The sequence below is a fragment of the Mesoplodon mirus genome (assembly GCF_964341445.2).
Source record: "Mesoplodon mirus genome assembly, chromosome: 2".
Classification (NCBI taxonomy): domain Eukaryota; kingdom Metazoa; phylum Chordata; class Mammalia; order Artiodactyla; family Ziphiidae; genus Mesoplodon; species Mesoplodon mirus.
Genome location: NC_138977.1, coordinates 88,691,917 through 88,716,549, shown reverse-complemented (window position 1 = coordinate 88,716,549; position 24,633 = coordinate 88,691,917). Strand labels below are relative to the sequence as shown.

The following is a 24,633-nucleotide window of genomic DNA, read 5'->3' as shown; positions in this document are numbered from 1 at the left end:
GAATCCCACAGTATATAGCCTTTTTAGCATATTGCCCTTGATAATATGTATTTAGGTTTCCTCCATGTCTTTTTATAGCTTGATAGCTCATTTCTTTTTATTGCTGAGTAGTATTCTATTGTATGTATATACCACAGTTTGTTTATTCATTCACCTATTGAAGGACATTTTGGTTGTTTCCAAGTTTTAGCAATTATGAAGAAAGCTGCTGTGAACGTTCATGTTCACAGAACATATGTCCATGTTATTGTGTGGACATATATTTTCAATTCATTTGGGTAAATATTTAGGAGTGCTATTGCTGGATCATATGGTAAGCCTATGTTTACCTATATAAGACACTGCCAGACTAACACGGTGGCTGTACCATTTTGCATTCTCACCAGCAATGAATGAGAGTTCCTGTTTCTCTACATCTTTGCCAGCAGCAAATGCTCTTGTCAGTGTTTTGGATTTTAGCCATTCTAATAGGTGTGCAGTGCTTTCTCGTTTTAATTGGCAGTTCTTTAATGGCATATGATGCTGAGCATCTTTTCATATGCTTATTTGCCATTTGTATATCCTCTTTGGTGAGGTGTCTGTTCTCTGCTCAAATCTTGCCCATTATTTAATTGGCTGTTTAATTTCTTATTATTGAGTTTTTAAGAGTTCTTTCATATTTTGGATACATATTTTGGATCCTTACCAGATATGTGTTTTCCAAATATTTTCTCCCAGTCTGTGGCTTGTGTTTTCATTTAACCTGTTTTTATTAAAGTGTTTTTGGTTTAATGAAATCCAACGTAACCATTTTTCTTTCATGGATTGTGTTGTATTTAAAAAGTCATCACCAAACTCGAGGTCACCTAGATTTTCTCCTGTGTTTTATAGTCTTGCATTTCACATTTAGGTCTGTGATCCATTTTGAATTAACTGCTGTGAAATGTATAAAGTCTGTTTGTGTTTTTTTTCCATGTGGATGTTCCTTTGTTCCAGCACCAACCGTTTGTTGAAAAGACTACCCTTTCTCCATTTGATCGCCTTTCTCCTTTGTCAGAGATCAATTGGCTATGTGTGTGTGGGTCTATTTCTGGGCCCTCTGTTTTGTTCCATTGATCTATTTGTCTGTTCTTTCACCAGTACTGTACTGTCTTGATCACTGTAGCTTTATAGTAAGGCTTGAAGTTGGGTAGTGTCCATCCTCTGCCTTTGTTCTTCAGTACTGTGCTGGCTATCCTGGGTTTTTTGTCTTTCTATATAGACCTTAGAATCAGTTTGTTGATCTCCACAAAATAACTTGCTGGGATTTTGATTGGAATTATGTTCAATCTAGATGAAGTTGGGAAGACGTGACATTTTAACAGCATTGCACCTTTCTATAGATGAACATGAAATATCTCTCCGTGTATTTAGATCTTCTTTGATTTCTTTCATCAGTGTTTTGTAGTTTTCTTCATATAAATCTTGTATTTATTTTGTTAGATTTATATCTAAGTATTTCATTTTTGTGTGTGCTAGTATAAACGGTGGTGTGTTTTTAATTTCAAATTCCAGTCATTCATTGCTGGTATGTAGGAAAACAATTGGCTTTTGTATATTAACTTTGTATCCTGCAACCTATTTGCTTATTTTTTGTTCTTAACAAAAAAACTAGTAGAGTTAGCATCTTTGCTTTAAAAATATTCTTTTTGAAGACTGTATAATATTTCATTTCATTTTATTTTTTTCTTGCAGGGAATGTCTTGGGAAGCATGAGGTGAGTTATAGGCACAAACCTTAAGTAAAGCTTGTAATCTATGTACCTCTTCTATATGATGGTTGTTAGAAATAACAAAGTCAATGTATTGTCTTTTTAGTGCTCTAAAGAGGACAAGAGTTTGTCTACTAATTTTTAAAATACACAGTGCTTTTATTTGAGAATTAGCCTATGTATATGCATTCACTGCAGAATCATTACATTGAGTTTCCCTTTTAGGAATAGAATGTTTTGCTTCTTGGCATTCATTCTTTGGATTTTTTTGGATAGGTTACTTTGATTTTGATAATAACAATTATTAATGAAAATGTATTTGATGAAACTTGTTCTCAAATGATAACAGAGTCATTTTTGAAACATGCTTCCAATAGGTTGTGTGTGTGTGTCTGTGTTGCTCATTTTCCTTTTTTTCTTAAATTTTAAGGTGAGCCCACTACCATGCCACACTGTAGGACCCTACTCTTGTAGGAGAGTTTGTGGACGAACCTTAGATTGTCAGAATCATACATGTATGAAAGAGTGCCACAAAGTAACTGAAATTGATTCCTGCACTGACAAAAACAAGGTAATGTCCTTGGGTTGAATGTATACATGCTTACAGTATGCTTGAAACGTTTTTTTCAATAATTTTGCCATAAATATTTTCCATTTTGCTATAACTTCTCTTTCCTTTTTCTTGCCCTCATCCCTTCTCCTTCCTTGCCTTTCCTCAAACAACCAACTTTAACAGCTTGGTGTATATCTCTCTGTACCTTTGTGCTAGTTCATAATAATATGCCTTTTAATTTGGTACTATTTACATGCTATACCTGGGTTAATACATAGGGTTTGATTTTATGATAAAAGTACAGAAATTGTGTCTCTTTTTAGATAGTAAGTAGCAGTATCACCTCTACTGCTATCCATTTATATCTCTAAGTTTAGTCTGGAGCATTTGCTCTCAGCTGTTTTTTATACCTAATACATGGGGTAGATGTTCACAATTTTAGTAAATTCTCAATCTTTTGTTGGAAGTAAATACCATCACAGATATGGGATATGTATAAGTTATGTGAAATTTACTAAAAGCATTTTACAAGCATATGAGAAATCAACCATTCAAAGATGTCTAAAAATTGCCATTTCACAAGGAAAAACAAATGTAGCTAATCAAATTTTAATTAATATTAAATTTTCTTTTTAAAATAATGTTTTTTCCTAGGTTTCCATTCTATAGGGAATCATAATAATATTAGCAAGTGTGCTTAATGAGGAATAAGCCAAAGATTTTAAGCTTAATTTTATTATTAAGTAACATTACATTTACAAGTGTTTAAATTATTACTATGAATTGTGTTATTGAAAATTTCACTTGCATTATTAGTTATTTTGGTCTTTGATTTGGTAATTGTAATGCATGACAACATAAATGTCTATAGTATCATTCTTCCTCATGTGCAGATATATATGTTAATCGTATTGCTTATAATTTCTTCACTGAGTCATGCCTTGATCCTCAATAAAAATGTTCTCATGATAAAATGAAAAAGATATTGGAATTATAAAATCAAACTAACATAATGATTCAAAACCACTTTAACTAGTTAGAGAATAGCTGCTGTATGGCTTTCCTCCATTAGACTTCCAGAATATCAGATGAATCAGAAAAAACTCATTTTAAGAAGTGATATGACATGTTTGGGGAATTACCTTGGATTACCCCAACATGGCTTCCTAGGCAGTCAGTGCCTGTGGTAAAATATGGGTTATAAGTTATGTGCAATTCTTCTCAATTTAGCTACAAATCCACCCTATCTCCCACTCAGGGAAGACTACTGCAATGTAAGTGAGTGGAAATTATATTATTTTGGGGGATAACTTTGCAATCATTCTAATTTATGTATTAAAGGTTAAATAATTCAGAAACTTTAAAAATTAATTCCTTACTGTAACATCTCAATTGAGACCCACTGGAGAAAGGCTCCTAATAGGTCTCTCTTGACCCAAATGCCTTTGGAATTTTTAATGCAGTTTCTACCTTGAGGTATAGCACAGAGCCTTTAACACAGCAGGTATTCAATAAATGTTTATTGAATTAACTGAAATCAAAGCTCTTTTGCTTCTTACCTCTGCTCTAGTCTCTCTCCTTCCCTTGCCTTACCCTCAGATCTCAGTTCAGTCAATACTATTCTTATGTGGGATGGCTCTGATTGATACCATTAGCAGCAAATACAACCCTAATTCATTGGCTGTAGTGAGTGGGAATGTGGTTAACTGGGGAAAGGTGTGAAGGTGATGGCAATCGCAATGGTGTATATTTCACAAGCAAACATGGGCTGAAATATTTTTTTTTTTTTTTTTTTTTCCTTTTTGCGGTATGCGGGCCTCTCACCGCTGTGGCCTCTCCCGTTGCGGAGCACAGGCTCCGGACGCGCAGGCCCAGCGGCCATGGCTCACGGGCCCAGCCGCTCCGCGGCATATGGGATCCTCCCAGACCGGGGCACGAACCCGTATCCCCTGCATCGGCAGGCGGACTCTCAACCACTGCGCCACCAGGGAGGCCCTGAAATATTTTTTGACTGATTGAAAGAAGAATGAGGATATTTTCTCTTTGAGGAAAGTCTGTCATCAAAAACGAATAAAACAGAAAACATGTATATGTATATAGTAACACATACGTAGATATACACATGCATTTCTTCTATATTATGTATGTTACAGACCCTTGCCACTCAGAGTGTTGTCTGCAGACCAGTGGCATTGGCATCACCTGGAATCTTGTTAAAAATGCAAAATCTCAGGCCCCGCCTCAGCATTTTAACAAGATTCCCAAGTGATTTTTTTTAAATTGGTTATGAAAGAGAGATAATTAATTTTCTTTTTTATATTAATTAATTTAATTTTGGCTGCACTGGGTCTTCGTTGCTGCGCGCAGGCTTTCTCTAGTTGTGGCGAGCGGGGGCTACTCTTCGCTGTGGTGTGCAGGCTTCTCATTGTGGTGGCTTCTCTTGTTGTGGAGCATAGGCTCTAGAGCACAGGTTCAGTAGTTATGGTGCATGGGTTTAGTTGCTCCACGGCATGTGGGATCTTCCCGGACCAGGGCTTGAACCTGCGTCCCCTGCATTGGCAGGCGGATTCTTAACTAGTGCGCCACCAGGGAAGCCTGTGTGTTGCTTTTTTAGCTAGGTGATGATCATGCTTCTTGGGTGGAAAATGTTTTTACTCTGTTTTTTTTTTCTGCCACTGACTAAGAAGTAATTTACATTTTAATAGGGATGCTTCACGTAATCACAAGTCCATTTTAAAGGTGAGGCAGTTTGATCAAATGAGGTTTGTAGACATAAAAATCTTTGTGAATAATGGTCCTATTGATGATCTTACTATTATTCATTTTGAATATTTTTAAAGAGTGAAAGCATGGCACCATTTTATTAACTGTATTTCTAAGAGCTACAGAAGTACTTTCTTTTAATGGGATATATAAATTTAATAACTTTAACATATATAGAAATGTTAGACTTCTGTATTTAGATGACGTTTTCCTTCGTACTTATCAGGCTGGCCCAGAATGCCTTCAATGTGAAGAAGGGTGCTCTAAATCACGGCCGCCAGGTTGTCCTCATCCGTGTGTTTTGCCATGTCACCCTGGAGAGTGTCCTCCCTGTGTTCAGATGCTTAGAGTAAAATGTCACTGCAAGATCACAAGTCTTTATGTGGAATGTAGGTAAGTGGACTGAAGAAATATTCTTGTTTTACTAAAATGATTTTAACTGGTATATTTTCATAATTCACAACCCTTTATAGAATACTTTAAGGAATATTTTTCAGTGTGGTCCTTAGGGGCTGGAGACCTAGATTTTCCAGTAGAGATCTGGAAGAAAGAAATGTAGACTATTTCATCTTCTAGATACTTTACCTTGATTTCAACCAGGACAGTTCTGCTTTTTTCCACTTGGGGATTCTGTATAAGATTTTGTTAGAAAAAAATTTGCTTTAAAAAAAAACAGGAGAAGCACTCCTATAGCAGATTGTTCAAATAACAGCGTCAGAGTTTTGTTGGATCAAAAGTTGACTTGCACATAGTTACTTAGGCACAATTTTTAAATCATAGATTTAAAAGGTAGCTTTTGTTTATTACAAATGTTGCTGTTGTGGCATTTATCATACTAGGATATGACCTCTATATTTTCCTTACTTAAAAATGAAATTTTTTGCTTGTGGATTATATAGAGGGAGAAAAAAATTACATTTTTTTCTGTTTAATCATGATCAAATGTAATTAACCTAACTTGTTCAGCTCCATTTCACTTAAGTCTATAAAGTGGGTTTTTTGTAAGTATATTTTACTCAGATTAAATTTTTTTATATATAAATTTGTAAAATTTATTTATTTTTGGCTGCATTGGGTCTTCGTTGCTGTGCATGGGCTTTCTCTAGTTGTGGCGAGTGGGGGCTGCTCTTCATTGCCGTGCATGGGCTTCTCATTGCAGTGGCTTCTCTTGTTGCAGAGCACAGTCTCTAGGAGCACGGGCTTCAGTAGTTGTGGCTCGCGGGCTCTAGAGCGAAGGCTCAGTAGTTGTGATGCACAGGCTTAGTTGCTCCACGGTATGTGGGATCTTCCCGGACCAGGGCTCGAACCCACGTCCCCTGCACTTGCAGGCAGATTCCTAACCACTGTGCCACCAGGGAAGCCCTCAGATTAAATTTGAGAATATGAGTTTATGTCTGATTTTTTGAGCATAAATACTTGCAGAAAAATGCCTGTTAATATTATCTTAAATTTGTTTTTGTCTCTTATACTCTGGGCTCATGCTTTAAATTGGAAAGTCAAATTTTATTCTTTTTTTTAAATTTTAGTCCTTAATTTTTTTTCTTTTATGGATTTTGCTTTTTTTAAAAAAATTAATTAATTTATTTATTTTTGGCTGTGTTGGGTCTTCGTTTCTGTGAGAGTGCTTTCTCTAGTTGCGGCGAGCGGGGGCCACTCTTCATCGCGGTGTGCGGGCCTCTCACTGTCGCGGCCTCTCTTGTTGCGGAGCACAGGCTCCAGACGCGCAGGCTCAGTAGTTGGGGCTCACGGGTTCAGTTGCTCCGCGGCATATGAGATCTTCCTAGACCAGGGCTTGAACCTGTGTCCCCTGTATTGGCAGGCAGATTCTCAACCACTGTGCCGCCAGGGAAGCCCAAATTTTATTCTTTTTAAATATTAAAATTATTTTGTTGAAATTTTAAAAAATTATAATTTTTAGTTTTATAAGTTTTGTAGGGAGAGTTAAGAGGACAATTTTGCTTTATTAATGGGTGATGACTGATGAGAAGAGGTAGTTTTGTTTTGTTTTGTTTTGTTTTGTTTTGTTTTGTTTTGTTTGGCTGTGCCCCTCAGCATGAGGGATCTTAGTTCCCTGACCAGGAATTGAACCCGTATCCCCTGCAGTGGAAGCACGGGAGTCTTAACCTCTTAACCATTGGTACACGAGGGAAGTCCCAAGATGTTGTTTTCTTTGGTCTTTCAGGGTCCTAAATTTCCCTCTCTTTTTTCTTTTTCCCTTTGTCATGTCATCTCCAAAGGGTACATTCCCTTTTTACTGTCTTGTTCCGCAGAGTGTTGCCTTTCCAATATTGGCTCCTTGATTCTTGCGCAGTTTTTAAAGTCTCTTCTCTTTAGTTGGTGCTCTGATCCACCAAGACTTTTTCAGTATTTTTACATTTATGGTGGACTTTGTCTTTCTGGTGTGATGTTAGCTCAGTGCCCCTCTTCTCTTTTCTGCTCAGTTTTTCCAGAACTGTACCAAGCTCTCTGAAAAGACTTGCTATATGGGCGCATGAGAAATAGCTCTGCTAGGAATTGGTGTTTATTTTTCTACTTACAGGTAATTTGAAGTTTGTAGAAATTTCTGTCTTCTGGCTTTGCTGAGGTCATGGGATTTGAGTGATTTTGTTTGTTATTAATGAACTGAATGATTTTAGGGGGAAATGTGTGGGTATATTTGGATTGAGGTGGTTTCCATTACCATAGCTATCCAGAGTTGCTTCTTCTGTTTCTTCAATGCACGTTTAAAGTACATGTTTTTATATAAAATTCTTCAGTCTCAGTATTTGTTCTGATAATTTCATTTACTTTCAGTTCAGTGAATAATTTCATAAGTCATCTTTTCCTTTTGGTCCTTTTCTGCTTCATGTAATTTCTTCTGTAGAAATTAGATATAAAAGATGCAGGCCTTGAAAAGCTTGTTCCTAATGATAGAGTAACAGGAACAAAGTGATATTAGCTCTTAAGAGGTGAGCACCTTACCTGTAAGAATGAAAATATACAACTTTAATAGAGCCAGAGTAAAAACTTTGTTATTATTACGTGCAACTTTGCCGGGAAAATTGCATGTGGTATCTTAGAGTACATTTATAGCTTATTTGATACAAATACTTAATAGTTTTGACATTAGTGAGGTTAAACTTATGGTATATTTTGGCAGTTACGTCTAGTGAAGGGAACAGGAAAAGAAAGAATAAAGGAAAGGAGAAGGAAGGTAATGGAGAAGAGTAAAGTGAGACACAGGTGATGGGGATTTTTAGATTGTCACTGTTTACTGACTCATGCAGTGTCTACTGTTGAGCTGCCTGTTAGGAAGTAGTTTCATTCATTGGTGTTTGGGACTTTTTCTGAATTACGCACTGAAAACAGATATAAAAGCACAGATCTAAAATGATCTTAATCAATTTCTAACATTAATAGATAGCTTAATCCAAAATCAACTGAAAAAAGTTATTCTAATAAGCTTACTGCACTTCCCACTGAATAACCTAAACTCCTCAATTTGAAGTAACATTTTTTCCCCTGTTCTTTAGAAGTGAATCTGAGTGAGCATTTTCTCTCGGTCAATTTTTTTTTTTTTGATAAATTTATTTATTTATTTATTTATTTATTTATGGCTGAGTTGGGTCTTTGTTGCTGCATGCGGGCTTTCTCTAGTTATGGCGAGCGGGGGCTACTCTTCGTTGCAGTGCACAGGCTTCTCTTGATGCGGAACACAGGCTCTAGGCGTGGGGCTTCAGTAGTTGTGGTACGTGGGCTCAGTAGTTGTGGCTCGCAGGCTCTAGAGCGCAGGCTCAGTAGTTGTGGCGCACAGGCTTAGTTGCTCTGCGGCATGTGGGATCTTCCCGGACCAGGGCTCGAACCCGTGTCCCCTGCATTGGCAGGCAGATTCTTAACCACTGCGCCACGAGGGAAGCCCTCAGTCAATTTTTAAGTAACATATTGAACCACTAGTTTTAAATCTTTTATGTAGAAGCTTTACGAAGAATTATAATTATGAATAATGATTGATGTACAGGGAGAGATAACTAGCAGGAACTGTTAAAGAAAGGCCAGGCGTAGGTGATATTTTGTGTGTGTTTTGTACTTCCTTTTTGCAGCAGATGCCATTTTTGGCATTTGACTTGATGGTGGAAGATACAGGGCTAGAAGGTTGAATTATCAAAACCGTTAAGTAGGGGCTTCCCTGGTGGCACAGTGGTTGAGAGTCCGCCTGCCGATGCAGGGGATGCGGGTTCGTGTCCCGGTCAGGGAAGATCCCACATGCCGCCGAGCAGATGGGCCCGTGAGCCATGGCCGCTGAGCCTGCGCGTCCGGAGCCTGTGCTCCGCAACGGGAGAGGCCACAACAGTGAGAGGCCCACGTACCGCAAAAGAAAAAAAAAAAAAACAGTTAAGTAATTTGAGGATGTTACAGATGAGATACAATTAAAATATTTCTTTAAAAAATGAAGTAAATAAGATAATTTTATGGATATGTTTGAAATTGAGTTATTTTTTAGAAAAACCATACTATAAAACGGACTTTTGTTTGAATGTCATCAAAACTTCCTCTCATCTTTTTAGAAAAGTAACCACAGCTGATGTAAATGAAAAGAACCTCCTTAGTTGTTGCAAAAATCAGTGTCCTAAAGAGGTAAGATTTACTAGAAACTTTTACATTGTATTTCTTAGGCATTGTTTCTCTTTTATTGTTTGGTCATCCTATTCCAGGTCTTTTCTGGGCCCCTAGAAATGTGGGTACAGAAAGGGAAATGTGATTGATGTCTGTAGAAACGTATGGTTAGGGTAGAAGCACATCTCTATGTGAAATTTGGGGATATTAGGACCAGGAATGACTGAAGATTTTTTTAAGCAGTTTTAAAGATAGCTTATGTACTTTATACAATAAATATTGACCTAATGTTTACCCACCTTAAAATATAAGTAGATCAAGAACCGTGTGTCTCATGGGCAATTGGACAGTAAATCCACAGTAGAAAAAACAGATCGTGTGTGTGTGTGTATATATATAAACTTTAAAGCTCATTATTATCTTGAATTAATTAATATAAAGCATTCATATATAAAGTTTTGCTTTTAGAGATTCTTGTGCTTGTATATGCGTTGTATTTAAACTAATTTATCGAAAGTGGTTCAGAAAAATTGTTCAGAGTAAAAAGGTAAAAACTCACTGGTTGGTGATTTATCCCAGCAATGATTTGAGAAACTAAAGTAGTCTATCTCTCCTTGGCCAATTTAACAGTTAGGCTGTTCCTTTTTTGCTGTTGTCGGGTGTAGGGAAGTGACGGCTATTTGATTTGGGTGGACATTTATAAAGGAATTCTTTTGACTTATAGATGTACTAATAGCACCTCTTTTATTTTAATTCTTTGTCTTTATATACTTATCTAAGTGTTTCTCATCCTGTTTAGAATCGGAAGAGATGACAACAAAGTCTTAAATACAGTTTTGTCTCTTTGATTAAATAAAAAGAGAAATCAATTCATGATATGCCTTTTTGTTTACAGTATTTCCTTTTAACTAAAACTTTGGACACTTTTTATGGAATACTGTTTAACAACTTGGAAATTGAACCTGCAAATTTTTAAAGTTATGTAAGATTACAAAAAGGGAGACATTTCAAGCAATAAATGATTATTTTAATAATCCTGTCTTTGTTATATGAGTGAAACTAGAGGCATGGGATATTTCAAGTTTAATTTTCTGAATTCTTCAAATTCTAAGTTTTCCCTTGTTAAAATAAATTTTCTTCTGTCCAGATTAAAATTCCAGGCAATAAGTAGTTGAGAATGTTTTATTTTTAATCTGACACAGTATGAGGTTGCAGTTAGAAATAAAATTGAATTCAGGGATTGCTAATTTACAATTTAGCATTGCCTTGGCTATGATTCGTTTGTGATCCTGTTACGCCATTTGGTGGGACTGGAGATGAGTGGGCACTATTTATTTAAAAAATGTTTTCTCATGCTCATCATTTTTGGGATCTAGGCCATTCTGGAGCCCCTGGTATTGCTAGTGTCTCCTTGGGCTTTCTTGAAAAATGTATTCTTAGGTTGGGAACAATCCAAATGGCTGTTACAGTTTAGAACAGTCTAGGGGTGGACAGGTGAGTATTACTGTGGTTAATAGAACTCATTCTAGTTTATGTTCTCTTGACATTGATAAGACTACAGCAGTGGTTTTCAAACTCTAGTGTGCATCAGAATCACTTCAAGCGCTTGTTAAAATAGCTTAATGGGCCCCACCCCAGAGTTTCTGATTTTGTGGGCCTGGAGTGGAGGCCCAGGAATTTGCATTTCTAATATGCTCTTATATAAGGGTGATACTATTGGTCTGGCACCACACTTTGAGAACCAGTATGCTATGGTATCAAGTCATACACTGGATCAACCAAGAACTATGTCTTTTTGAATCTGCCATAGATATCTTAGACTTGGAGTTACGGTATGGGATTATGACAAATTCTGATCCATTGATAAATTCCTGTTTGCTTTCTCCTCCCCTTTCCATACTGTAGATTTCTTGTGGGCAGGAACTATGTCATGTTTGTCTTTATATCCAGTCTCTGGTTCCCTGGTTGTACATATTAGGTAGTTGGTAAATGTATATTGAGTGTGAGTGTAAGTGTGAACTGTGGGAATGGCATAGGCATGTCCTTCCAGCTCCACTACTTCTTTGATATACACTCTATGTGTCTATTGGACTGTTCAGTTAGGTTTGAATTAAATTAAAAGGAAATATAAAGATATTAAGAACTGCACCTTTATTTAAATTGTGCCCCACATATACAATTCTACTTTTAAAAATTATTTCTGAATTTGGTTTTATCATTCCTATGCAAGCTTTTCTATTTTTTACTTGGGCAAATTGTTTAATGTCTCTGTATCTCAGATTGTTCATGTGTAAAATGGGGGCAATAGTAATACTCAGTTTAGAGTGCTGAATATTAAGTGAGTTAATAACATGTAAAGGTCTTAGTGTATGGTAAGTGCTATAGATGTGCTGGCTATGGTGATTATGGAATGGGTATTTATCCACAAATAATATTGATTTTCAAGCTTTCCTTAATTATTTTTAAAGAGAGCTTTTTAAATTTTTAAATTATTGGGATTAAAATGAAACATTTTGAACTAGACCGTGTTGCTTATTGGTAAGCCATTTGGTATGACTTAACCAGAGTGCTAGCAGAATGATATTAAGGGCTGAGTAGAGTAGAAGAAAACCATCTCACTATGAGTGGAAGGGGTAGGATATCTCATCTTTAAATGAATATCAAGGTTGAATGTTTTAGAAAAACCTCTGTTTTTTGCTGTGAAATCTATAATGAAGATACAGTCACTATATATTATACATTCTAATCAACTTTCTTTGGGACTACTTTTCTGCTCTTTCAAAATATAACCTGGCTTTTGAGATAATACATACTTGCACATCTAACAGGAAAATGGTCATGTGATTTGATTTTTTTAATAATGAAATTATTACATACTCAACAGTACATAACACATATATGTACAGTTTAACAAATGGTTAAAAAGTGAACACCATGTAACTCCACCTAGGTCAAAAAATTTAGCGTTGCTACATCTCAGAAGTCTACCAAAGTTCCTTTCTTAGTGTAGTTCCCACTCTCTATTCTGTTACCACCATTTGCCTTTTATAATAATTATTTCCTTGCTTTAATTTATAATTTTTACTGTAAATGAAAGTTTTTACTATGTGTATATCTGGAGGCAATATTGATTGTTTGCCTAATTTTATATTTAAAGTTCAAAAGTATGAACTTCTGTGACTTGCTTTGTTTGCTCTACATTGTGCTTGTCATTTTTATTACGTGTGGCTGTAGTCCATTTACTCCATAGTGAATATACTGTAGTTTATTTATTTTACTGTAGGTAGATAGGTAGAGTTGTTATACTGCTATGAATGTTCTTGTTTGTACGTTCTGGTATTATGTGTATAGATTTCTCTTGTAGTGCAGTTGGTTGGTCATAGGGAATGTGTAATTTCAACTTAAAGTCATACTGATTTCCAAAATAATTATATGTAACCAGTAAATTTTCCAGTTTACCATCAGGATTTTCTAGCTCCTTTTGTTTCATATCCTTAGCAATAGTTGGTATTGTCAAAATTTAAAAATTTTTGCCAATCTTATGGCATCTCATGATTTTAGTTTACATTTCCATGATTACTCATGAGTTTGAATACCTTTTCAGGACTAAGGGCATTACTTTGCCTGTGGGACATATATTGGACATGAGCACAGTATACTTCTGTATGAGTTTCAGTTCTCCTCCTTGCAATCTACAGAATAAGTTTGGCTAACTTATTGCAAAAACAAGATCTATTTGGAGGATATTGGGGGACAGTTCACAGATTCTGAAGGAAATGCTGTACAGCCAAATTTTGGGAAGGGCAGTAGCTAGGCAGTCCCAAGGGGCTTGGCAGCAAGAGCTCAGGGGTCTCTGTAGCGAGATGACTGTGTTCAAGCCAGCACCTCTCCCTTTCAAGTTTTCACGTGGTCAGTAGAGAGAATCTGGCCCACCTGGGGTCCAGGGGCTCCCTTAACACAGGCGGCAACAAGCAGGGAACAGGGATGGGTAGCTTAGCTGTGGCCATGGCTCCTGGGGGAATTGTGGTGAATCTGGCAGCCATCCCAATTTATGTCTTCAGCTTCTACCAGCATTGGACGTGGAAGGCAAGGAGATTCATGGAATAATTGTCAAATGGGATGACAGGATCAAGTGAAGGATTTAGAGAAAAGAGATGCATTTTGAAGGCAGAAGACCCAGCCAGAGAAAAGAGATACTTTCAAGATGTTGGTGAAATTGTGAAGAGTGAGCATGAGGTCTTTTAGGAGGAAGAAAGATAGAACATCTAGACTGATGGTTCTTAACCTTTCATAAGTCCCAGCACATTGAAGAGATAGAACACTGATCAGTAAGAGACCACACTGTAGCCACGATTCTATTTAATTTCAGAAAGATTTTCACTTACTGATTCTGATATGCTTCCCTATTCACTTTCCACTTCAAAATCACTGATTGGAAGTTAAAGTAGTTAGTTAGTTTTAGAGAAGATGACTGATGTAATTACCTCCCCGATCAAGGAAGGAACAAGAGGTAGTAGAGACATATTTTGAGGGGGAAAAAGGATAGATGGTGAGCTAATGCCAAATGTTTGTCTTGTTTATGAAGTCAAGCTAGAGGCACTGGCAGGAATGAAGGTGAGAGTGAAGTGAAGGATACTTGAAGCAGCCACTCTGAGGCAGGTATTTGATAGTGAATAAATACTGAGCATGTTAAGCAGTATTGAGAGCCTAGTATTAGATGCAGAGAAAAGCAAAACTGAAGTGGCCCAGGAATGCTCATTCTAGCAGCACTGCACTATGCTAGGATTAGTGAAAATGCAGTGTGAGTGATCCAAATTTAGTTTTGGTATGAATGTCTCAGCTAAAAATTAAAGAAAAAGAAACCTGGTTGCATACTAGAGAGAGACTAAAGATGATGGGAAAGGATTCTGAATTTCTTAAAGTAGGTGGTAGAGTCAGTAGTTTGAAGGATCAATCTGGTGAATCATAAAGGTTAGAATTCAGGATTCAGATGTTAATTGAGGTGTCCACTACTTTTAAATATCTTTGTTAATGAATATGAGAGACACAAAGAAATATAAGGCCATTGCCCTTAACTAACTTACAATAATAACCTTTATTATGATAGCTAAATATATTAAGCACATTTAATCCTCACAACAGCTTTATAAAGTTCCATTACTTTTCCCAGTTTTACATGTGAAGCACAGAAAAGTCAGGTGGCTTACCCAGGGACCCTTACCTAGTCAACAGAGAGTCTGGGATTCAGTTCCAGGCAGTCTGATTTTGGAATTTAACCACTAACCAATGGGTATCTTTTATTTACACTCTGGTTAGAGAGACAGAAATATATGAAGTGCTTAAAATTTTTTTTTTAAGTTCAAGATAATACAAGCAATGTCACAACAGTTTAGAAATAGATTTCTTGTGTTATTACTGTTATTGTTCAAATGTAGGCAAACTCATATCATGCTTTTATGATGATTTAAGCTGTGTGTCGAATTTTGCATAAGATTTGAATAGAAAGAAGGAGAGAACCCTTTCATCTGAAAGGTTGACTGGGATCAGAGGATATAGTAAATTATTAAAGTCAAGGAGCACATAGACATCCTGGCAGTTACTGAATTGGTTTGGCTATCTGTTTAGTATGTTTTAATACATAGTTGCAAGCCTTTTAGAATAAATGGCTAAGTAGTTGTTTCACAATACAGTGGCTTAAGGACAGGGAAATTTTCTTTCTTTCTCACATAACAGTACAAGGGAAGGTGGATGTGTCACAGTGCTCCACGTATAGGTCCAGGGACCCAAGTTAGCAGGGCAGCTCTGCTCTCTTTGAGTCATGGGCCCCACTATTGCTCTAGATATCCTCATTTCCAGCACATTGGGAGGGAAGAACATGGATGTGTGCCCTTGAGAAGCTTTAAGGCACAAAAGCACTTATGCTTACATTCCATTGGCCAGAACTTAGTCACATGGCTCTAACTAGCCTCAAGAGTGATGTAAGATGTACTGTTAGAGTGGAACCAGGGAGAATATTGAGCATTTCTGGGAATTAAGGTAATTTATATCCAAAAGAAAAATGTTGAAAAATCAGCCAATTATCCAGGATTTATTGACCCTATTGTAATGGACTTTTTCTTAAAATAGTTGCTGGGGAAAGGGGAGGTAGAGTATGACTAAAATATAAATATATAATTGTTTTATTTTGGTTTTATTTTAGCTTCCTTGTGGTCATAGATGCAAAGAAATGTGCCATCCTGGTGAATGTCCCTTTAATTGCAACCAAAAGGTGAAACTTAGATGTCCTTGTAAAAGAATTAAAAAGGTAAATATTTTAAGTTATTGAAAATTCTTTTCTGTGTACATTTTTGTTGGTTTTGTTGTTTTGTAGGGGGTTTTTTTTGGCAGGGAGGGGGAGTCTGTATTTTGGTAGTTCTTTGACTTTATTTTTTTTTGACTTAATTTTAAGGTCTTATTTCTTAGAATCTTTTTATTATTGGCATATCTATTTCTGCAAATGCTTATTTTAAAAATCAGCTTTGGGGCTTCCCTGGTGGCACAGTGGTTGAGAGTCCGCCTGCCGATGCAGGGGACACGGGTTCATGCCCCGGTCCGGGAGGATCCCACATGCCACAGAGCGGCTGGGCCCATGAGCCATGGCCGCTGAGCCTGCGTGTCCGGAGCCTGTGCTCTGCAATGGGAGAGGCCACAACAGTGAGAGGCCCGCGTACCACACACACACAAAAAAAATCAGCTTTGTTTGGCAATTTAGTTTTCTGCAATTTAATAGTAAAAGAGGATTATTTTATATTGGAACTGAGTTCAGTGTCCTTTTTTGGATAGAATCAGTGTTTTCTAGATTTGAGGTCTTTGCACAAGATGCACAATGTGAATAATAAAGTAAGTTTCATGATTTAAGAAATGGTCTGAAATTAACCTTTGTTGCTCTTACTTATGATTTTTTTTTGTGGTATGCGGGCCTCTCACTGTTGTGGCCCCTCCCGTTGCGGAGCACAGGCTCCGGACGCGCAGACCAAGTGGCCATGGCCCACGGGCCCAGCCGCCCCGCGGCACGTGGGATACTCCCGGACCGGGGCACGAACCCGTGTCCCCTGCATCGGCAGGCGGACTCTCAGCCACTGCGCCACCAGGGAAGCCTTTTACGACATTTTTTTACCATCAGTATTATGTTGTGAACATGTTGCCTTAAAAAGACCTCACACACAAGTAGCCTTATAAAATTATACAATAACATTCAAATTTGGAGAGAGTTAATTTTAAGATAAAATACTGGTAATGAAGGAGTAAAAGGGCAAAAGCTAATGATTGGAAAGCTCAGTGGAAGCAAACTACATACCATTTAGCAAAACTTAGGATTGAAGAATCTCACTGAACTCTTAAAGGTCAGTTCTTTTCCTTGACTTTCCTGTTGACACTGTTGACTCCTTTGAAGATTTCTTCTTTCTTGACTTCTGATTTTCCCTTTCTCAGTTATAGTTGTAACGCCTTTTTTGCCTTCATATTCTTATGGTTGTTCCCTAAAGCTACTCTCCTTTCTCTTTCAATTCACTCATTTATTCATCCATTCAGCAAATATTTATTGAAAATGTTTTGCTTTTATTGAGGACCTTTGCTTTTCATTTACTTTTATAGCTCCTACTATATAATTTCCTGGATTCAGGTAACTTCTGAATTTAAATTTATAGGCCTGAGCTTTTCTGGAGTTGGATCCTTAAGTGTTAGATATTTAAATGGACCACCTTTATATGAAAATCAGTACTCAGTCAAATCACTTTTAGTCTGAAATGTCTCTCAAGTTTTCTCTGAAATCTCATCTTACTGTCTGAGTGCAGTTTGCCATCCATTCGAACTCTGACAGCAGATTATTCTTGGACTTTGAAAACAGCTTCATAACAGATTTCCTTGCCTCTAATTGTAATACTTCCAATCTAAGTTCGTCATGGTACTTCATCACTTGGGAAAAAATATGCACTTTATAAGGAAGGTGTACATATATAGAGACTTCACATAAAGGGGGATCTGTGATATTACCTTTGCTTGCTTGTCCAGTCTCATCCCCTGGCAGTCATCTCTGTGAATCCATTACTTAAGTGCCCTAACACATCTGCTATTTCCCCTTTAATCTGTGGCCATATATTTGTTTTTTTCCTTTACTGCTCTGCTTACTAGAATCCTGTTAATACTCAGGGCAAACATTTCTTTGTTTAGGGAGGTTTTCCTTCCTCTTCCTCCTTTGGGAAGACTTAGGTGCTCCTTCCTCTTGGCTTTCTTTGTACTTTGTGCTGGGTTCATGACTAAGAGCTTTGTGATTCCAGGGACATGTGTAACCTTGTTTCCTCATCTGTAAAATAGTTTATACATAGGCTTATTGAAAGGAATGAAAGAGATAATGCTTATATAGCATTTAGTACAATGAATGCTATATTTAATAAATAGTAGCAGCTATTATTATTATTAGTTTAGCATTTACCATATTAATTTTTTCCTTGTTGTATCCCCCGTCCCTAATACAGTGCTTTTCATGTAACAGGTACTCTATAAGTACCTTTTGAATGAGAAAATATATGATGATCCTTCTTCCAGGCTGATAGACTTCATGTCCACAAACATACAGTATTTATTTTTGTCTCTAATGTTTGTTCATGTTATTTTTCCTTTGTCTGGACTGTCCTTGGGTGACAAGGGTGTGTTTATCACCAACCTCAGCCAAAATTCTGTGCTACAAAGTGCTTCATTAAAGTATATGTACTTTGCTCAGGATTTGATGATCTCATTTCCTAACTCTGGTAGATTTGAACTAAAAAACTAGTGTCTGAGGGTGTGGTGGGAAAGGAGCAACTGGTACAAATAGGTACACTTAAAGCAAAAGTGACATCTGGCAGCAAAAAATATGGAACGAATAAAAGGCAGATAAAAGATCTACAAAAGCAAAGTCTAGGACTATTTAAAATAAGGACCACTTATTTTATTACAGAATAGTACACAAATTGATCATAGTATTGATGTCACCTCATCAATAAAAGAGTAGATTCATTTTTTATTATTCCATTAAGGAGGCGGTGAAGTACAGATATAAGCTTTAGAATGATTTTCATCTAAACATTTTTTAAAAAGATAAAATGGTTGAGAGAAAAATTTTTAGCTCTCCAGAAAACTCTAGAACTACACTGAGTTGGTAGCCACCAGCCGCATATGGCTATTTAAATTAGAATTTTAATGAATCAGCATTAAGTAATACATGACATTCAGTTCCTCGATTTCAGCAGCCATGCTTTGAGTGCTCAGGCACCACGTGTGGTAAGTGCTACCCTTGTGAGTAGTGCACGTTTAGAACATTTCCATCATTTCAGAAAGCTGTGTTGGATGGCACTACTCTAGTACTCTAGTACCTCCCTGGAAGCTTTAGAAGAATAACAAGAAAAGATAAAAATGAAGAATAAAAATGAAATTGAAGCTAAGTTGGTAGTGGTGTTTAGTAAATGATTATTAAATGGATGGTTTTAATTTTATGGTATTCACTTTTTTTGCAGCTAAGAGTAGAGAATAATCACTGTTTGAACTAAGACATTTAATGCATGCAACCATATCATTATTAAGTATTAACACGTCTTAAATAGTATGCATAATCTTAAGCTGCTAGAGAAATTTTGCTTTTTTATGGCATACAGTTACAACTTTGAGGGAAAATCTTTTAAAATCAAATTTTTAAAAACTTTATTTGTAGGAATTGCAGTGCAACAAAGTACGTGAAAATCAGATTTCCATAGGATGTGACATAACATGCAAGGAAATGAAGCGGAAAGCATCTGAGGTAATGTCAGGTTAAATGTCATTTTTAATGTGTTAGCGACCTTTCCCTACTTATTTTGTGCATTAATTTATGTGCTTATTATGAACAACTCGAAATCTCATCCTTTTTTGTTTTTGTGATAAAAGCCTAGTTTGTTGGCCTATTTTGAACCCTCAGGTGTGCTTTTTATGGTCTGGTGTGTACTAGATTTTTCCATCCTCTGTACCAGTTAGTGTATGTGCTCTGGAACATAGTTATTCATCTTAATGTTAGTGTAAGCCTCCTGAAAATTATGTTAAAATAATAGAAAAATAAGGTTTTGGGATTCTTTGCTGTTTGGGTTACTTCTAGCATCACTGTTTCTGTCCATCAACCCAATCAAGGAGTAGGCTCTTGGTTTTGTTTGAAACTAAGGATTCCCTTCCAGAGAGGGCATTTTAGGAAAATGGTCAATTTCAACTCTAGGCAAAGAGTGGTATTCAATAATTTATTATAGAGTCTTAGTATGGTAACTTAAGAGAAAAAGTCCAGTTTTAAAAGTATTTCAGTTTACAGTGTTGTAACTGTTTGAATTGTGATCTAATATCTCTTATAGTTGTTAAGCTGAAATGTTTATATAAGGTATAAGAACCTACCTCCTCTTACTCCCTATCTGTTAGATAGTACCTTGGTAACACTTCTCGGTATATAACATTTACGTTTCTTTAAATAATTTTCAATTTAAAGCTCCCAGAAGTTGTTATGGGTTAGTGGAGCCTGGGAGGAAAGATGTTAAAATTCTATATAAAATTTGATGATTACAATGTTAACTTAGTTTTAAATGTCTATAAACAGATCAAAGAAGCAGAAGCCAAAGCTGCTCTTGAAGAGGAAAAACGAAGACAACAGGTAACTAAACAAAAAATACCCAAACTTCTGTCTCTTTGCATCATTGTTAGTTTTTATGCAAATACAAGATATGTGGAAACATACAAATTAGGATCTGGTGAGCTCAGTTCTGGACTGAAAATACAGTTCCTGTAAAACAAAAATTAGCTATTCACTTACTTCAGTCCAGGTATACTGAACCTCTGAAGAAGCATGGGACCTTGTGTGTTCACAGATATTTGGTGTATTCCCAATTTACTTCCTTGCCAGTTTCGTCCATTCTCAAGAGATAACTCCTCTTTTGGTTGAGGGGTGAGGGTCAGGGCATGGCAGCATCCATTTTAAGTCATCCTCTGCAGTGCATGTCTTCGCTCATCTAAAATTATTTGAGTTCTGTTTTACTGAGTTGTAGGTTATCTGTGACAAATAAGTGCTGTTTACTAACCAATACATTTGTTTTAATAATATATCCCCTTACTTACCCATTAGATTCTTTTTTTTTTTTTTTTTTTTTTTAATGCGGTATGCGGGCCTCTCACTGTTGCGGCCTCTCCCGTTGCGGAGCACAGGCTCCGGACGCGCAGGCTCAGCGGCCATGGCTCACGGGCCCAGCTGCTCCGCGGCATGTGGGATCTTCCCAGACCGGGGCACGAACCCGTGTCCCCTGCAATGGCAGGCAGACTCTCGACCACTGTGCCACCAGGGAAGCCCCCCATTAGTTTCTTGAATGCAGGATTTTTATCTGTTCTTTGTTATTACCTAGATAACAAGTACATTCCTGATATCCCGTTTGCTCAAATACTGTATTTATTGATCATACACTCCAAAGAGTGTCTTAACTTTGTAATAGTGACATGTAATTTTTTGTCAGTTTGCATTTTGAGATGCTTTATACTTATCAAGCAGTGCATATTGTATGCAAACTGTCGCCTTTATGAATGAAGAAATTGAAATTTGCATGACTTGAGAGAGGGCATTAAAAACAACTCAGGTAGCAAGGGTGGGATAAAATGACCTCTGGTGGGGCTTCCCTGGTGGCGCAGTGGTTGGGAGTCCGCCTGCTGATGCGGGGGACGCGGGTTCGTGCCCCGGTCCGGGAGGATCCCGCATGCCACGGAGTGGCTGGGCCCGTGGGCCATGGCCGCTGGGCCTGCGCGTCCGGAGCCTGTGCTCCGCAACGGGAGAGGCCACAACAGTGAGAGGCCCGTGTACCGCAAAAAAAAAAAAAAAAAAAAAAAAAATGACCTCTGGTGTTTTATGGTTCTATAAAGTTGGTTTGCCTAATACCAAAAATAAGTTATCAGAGCTAATACAGTAAAATATGGATCGACTAAAACCCTGGGAGATTAAATTATTAAGAAGAGTTTAGGGTGTCCCTTCCTCCCCTTTTCATAAACAGTTGTGGGTAGAAATCTTAAACATATTCTCTATTTACTCACCTTTTAAACAGTGTATAGAAAATAATTTAAACCATGCTTGATGACTGTGAGTCATCATTAAAGCATTAGTTATTTTACTGTGTCAGTAGTTCTCAAGTTTGACTGCTTTTAATATATTTTGACCTTTTGCTGTATATCAACAACTACTTGAGAATATTCTGACATTTTGGTTCTTTGAAGAATGCCACTTTGTATTAAGTATATGTTAGGTCTTCTTCCGTGTGGTTTATGAGCAAAATCATGGATATGTTAACTGAAATTTCTGTTTCCTTTTAAATACACATTTACAGAGGCTTGCATGAATATTTCATATATATTTTAGTTAATAAGTATCCAGTTTTAGTTAATAACAATGACTGTAGTGTATCATGTTATATTATCATGCATTAAAGTTTAATAAGTAAGTTCTTAACAGTAGACTGAAAATCTGTACTTTATAATGAGTGTCATCTAGTTATCCTTTTCTAGAATGAGTTTTTTATATAATTCTACTTTCTAAAAGAGTCATTTTGATTTAAAGCATGAAGCGTTTTTCCCCTGAAGAATTTTTACTCTGTGTTTTGGAATGTATTTGACAGAGAGGAATCAATTTCTGGCAGCTTTTTTCTCTTCACTCACTTGAATTTCTTCCATACAAGCCAGTAATGTTTATTACCAGCATTGTATAAAACTAGAATTATAGGTATCTTTATTCTAATGGGTCATCTGTTAGTACTTACTAGAAGCTCTATATTATAGAGCCCCATTAATTATAGGTTAATGGTGTTGATGTATAAAACTAATGTCTATCTTTTAAATCAGATGTTTCTGTATTTAGTATCAAAGGCAGGCCTTCAATCTGAAATCATCTCTTTCACTACTGCCTAGCTCCCTTTCTGCTTACCTAAGTTCTGAATTTGTTGAATACAATCAGTATTGGAGAGATGTTTTTTTAAAAAATCAAATCAATATGTTTATTATATACCATTACTATTAAAACATTTCCCAAATTTATTTTTATCTAAGTGGAAAATTTTAAATCAATGTGTGTATTGAATTTAATAAAAATGATACTGTTTTGATTTAGGCTGAACTGGAGGCTTTTGAAAACAGACTGAAGGGTCGTCGGAAGAAGAACAGGAAGAGAGATGAAGTGGCAGTTGAGCTAACGCTGTGGCAAAAATATAAATATTATCTCTTTCCAGTGTGTGCAGTTGTGGTTTTAGTGTTTGCATGGTACATAGCCCATGGTGTGGATTAAAAAATGTTTGATCTCTTAATATACCTCAGATTAGATTTCGATAAGTTGTTAAATTTGGAATATTAGAAAGTGAATGTTGTAGAACATGATATATATTCACATTCATCTCTCTATTCTCTTCCAGCGGTTGTTAGGACAGAATGTTAAGCTTCATCTTAATTAGCATACTAGAAGTGGCAATAGTAAAAGCATGACTGAAATTGTAAAATATTTCATAAGGCATAGCCAGTGGCAGGGTAACATGTTAGTTGTTCATTGTGCTTCCTTGTATTAACATAACTGTTTCATTTACTATTTAGAGCCATCTTTTTTTTTTGGCAAAATTAAGATGAAACTGAGCCGTATGTGTAGTAAGAGGAATATTTCACAATGTTTTGGTTACTTATTAAAAGGTACTTTTCCTGATCGTGTAACTTTGTACTTTTTAAAATATATATATCCTCTAAAAGACCTCATAAATTATAACATGAAGCTATATAATTAGACTTCAGAAATTGGTTTATTAGTAAGGAATTTTTATCAGTTATTGAAGTAAAATTTTAGGTAGTATGTCACTCAGAGGAAAATATAACTGTTTTCAAAAAATGCCAGGCTAGATTCCTCACATGTGGCTATGTCTTGTATAAGAAACTTTTAACTGAAGTTGACATGTTTTGTAAAACTTGTATGTGTTTTTTCAAAGTAATAATAAAAAGTAATAATAAAAGAAAAACTAATATTTATGAGCAATATATGCTGAGCACAGGCTTAGGAGCTTTATGTACTTTATTCTCATTTCTTCTTACCACAATCGTATAAGTAGATTTTTTTCAGCTGGAAATAGTAAGTTCTTATGAAAACAAGCTGATAGAGAAATATCAGTAAGCCAAATCTGTTTGAATTGTAAGTCATTTTAAATGGTTTTGCTATTTAATTTTTGTATAATTAATGTTTTCATTAAAATTTTTCATACCAAATTTTTAATCTAGAATATTTACTATTTAAAATATTCAGGAACCTATAATTTTATCAAGGTATAAAACTCTAATGCTTGATGTAAAACATAGTAATTGATAGGTACTAAAAAGTGGTAGAAGTGGTAAAAGTACAAAGAAGGATTTTAAAATGTTGCTTTCTTTAACTCAATTTCTTTAATGTTATGTTCCTTAATCAAGTGTTAGCTGGTATCTAAAGTGGAAGGGCAGTCATTCCTCTCTTTATGGTATTTTTGTTTTAATTTTAGAATTCTTTTTTACCTTTCCCAATGTTAGAGTTACTGGGTTGGTGTTTCAGAAGCTCTAAACTAGAGCTGTTACACTCAAGTCATTACCTTACTGTACTCTAAAATGAATGTTAGGTGTCCATGTGGTAAGCTCTTTTCATGTATTTCAAAATCTTGGCCTAATAAACAAACCTGAAGCCTAGTTCATGCCTCTTTGTTGGGCTTGTGTTCTTGCTAAGTTTTCTTTCTGATTTGTGGGGAAGAATCTAGTGAGGGGAAGAGGGAGACTGAGTGAATGATAAATGAAGCAGTTTTTGCTGTTTTTTATTTGCTTGACTAGTAGCTCAGAGCTTAGTTAATTAACCCAAAGTTGCCCAACTGTTCATTCATTTATTCAATCAACATATGCCTTTACTGTGTGCCAGGAACCTTCTAGGTACTGGAGATAATGGTGATCC

At 36.3% G+C, this 24,633-nt stretch overlaps 1 protein-coding gene across 10 annotated transcripts in view; it reads left to right on the top strand.

The window, feature by feature from the left end:
• NFXL1 (nuclear transcription factor, X-box binding like 1) overlaps positions 1 to 24,371 on the top strand; it is a 56,193-nt gene extending 31,822 nt beyond the window's left edge. For all 10 annotated transcript variants that reach the window (XM_082609132.1, XM_082609133.1, XM_082609125.1 and 7 more), the window contains 8 exons: positions 1,714 to 1,735; positions 2,160 to 2,300; positions 5,272 to 5,438; positions 9,590 to 9,659; positions 15,838 to 15,942; positions 19,363 to 19,449; positions 20,263 to 20,316; positions 22,801 to 24,371. In XM_082609132.1, coding sequence (XP_082465258.1) covers positions 1,714 to 1,735; positions 2,160 to 2,300; positions 5,272 to 5,438; positions 9,590 to 9,659; positions 15,838 to 15,942; positions 19,363 to 19,449; positions 20,263 to 20,316; positions 22,801 to 22,974 — 820 coding nt within the window. In that variant the 3' untranslated portion in view covers positions 22,975 to 24,371. The remainder of the gene's footprint in view (positions 1 to 1,713; positions 1,736 to 2,159; positions 2,301 to 5,271; positions 5,439 to 9,589; positions 9,660 to 15,837; positions 15,943 to 19,362; positions 19,450 to 20,262; positions 20,317 to 22,800) is intronic.
• The last annotated feature ends 262 nt before the right edge of the window (positions 24,372 to 24,633 follow it).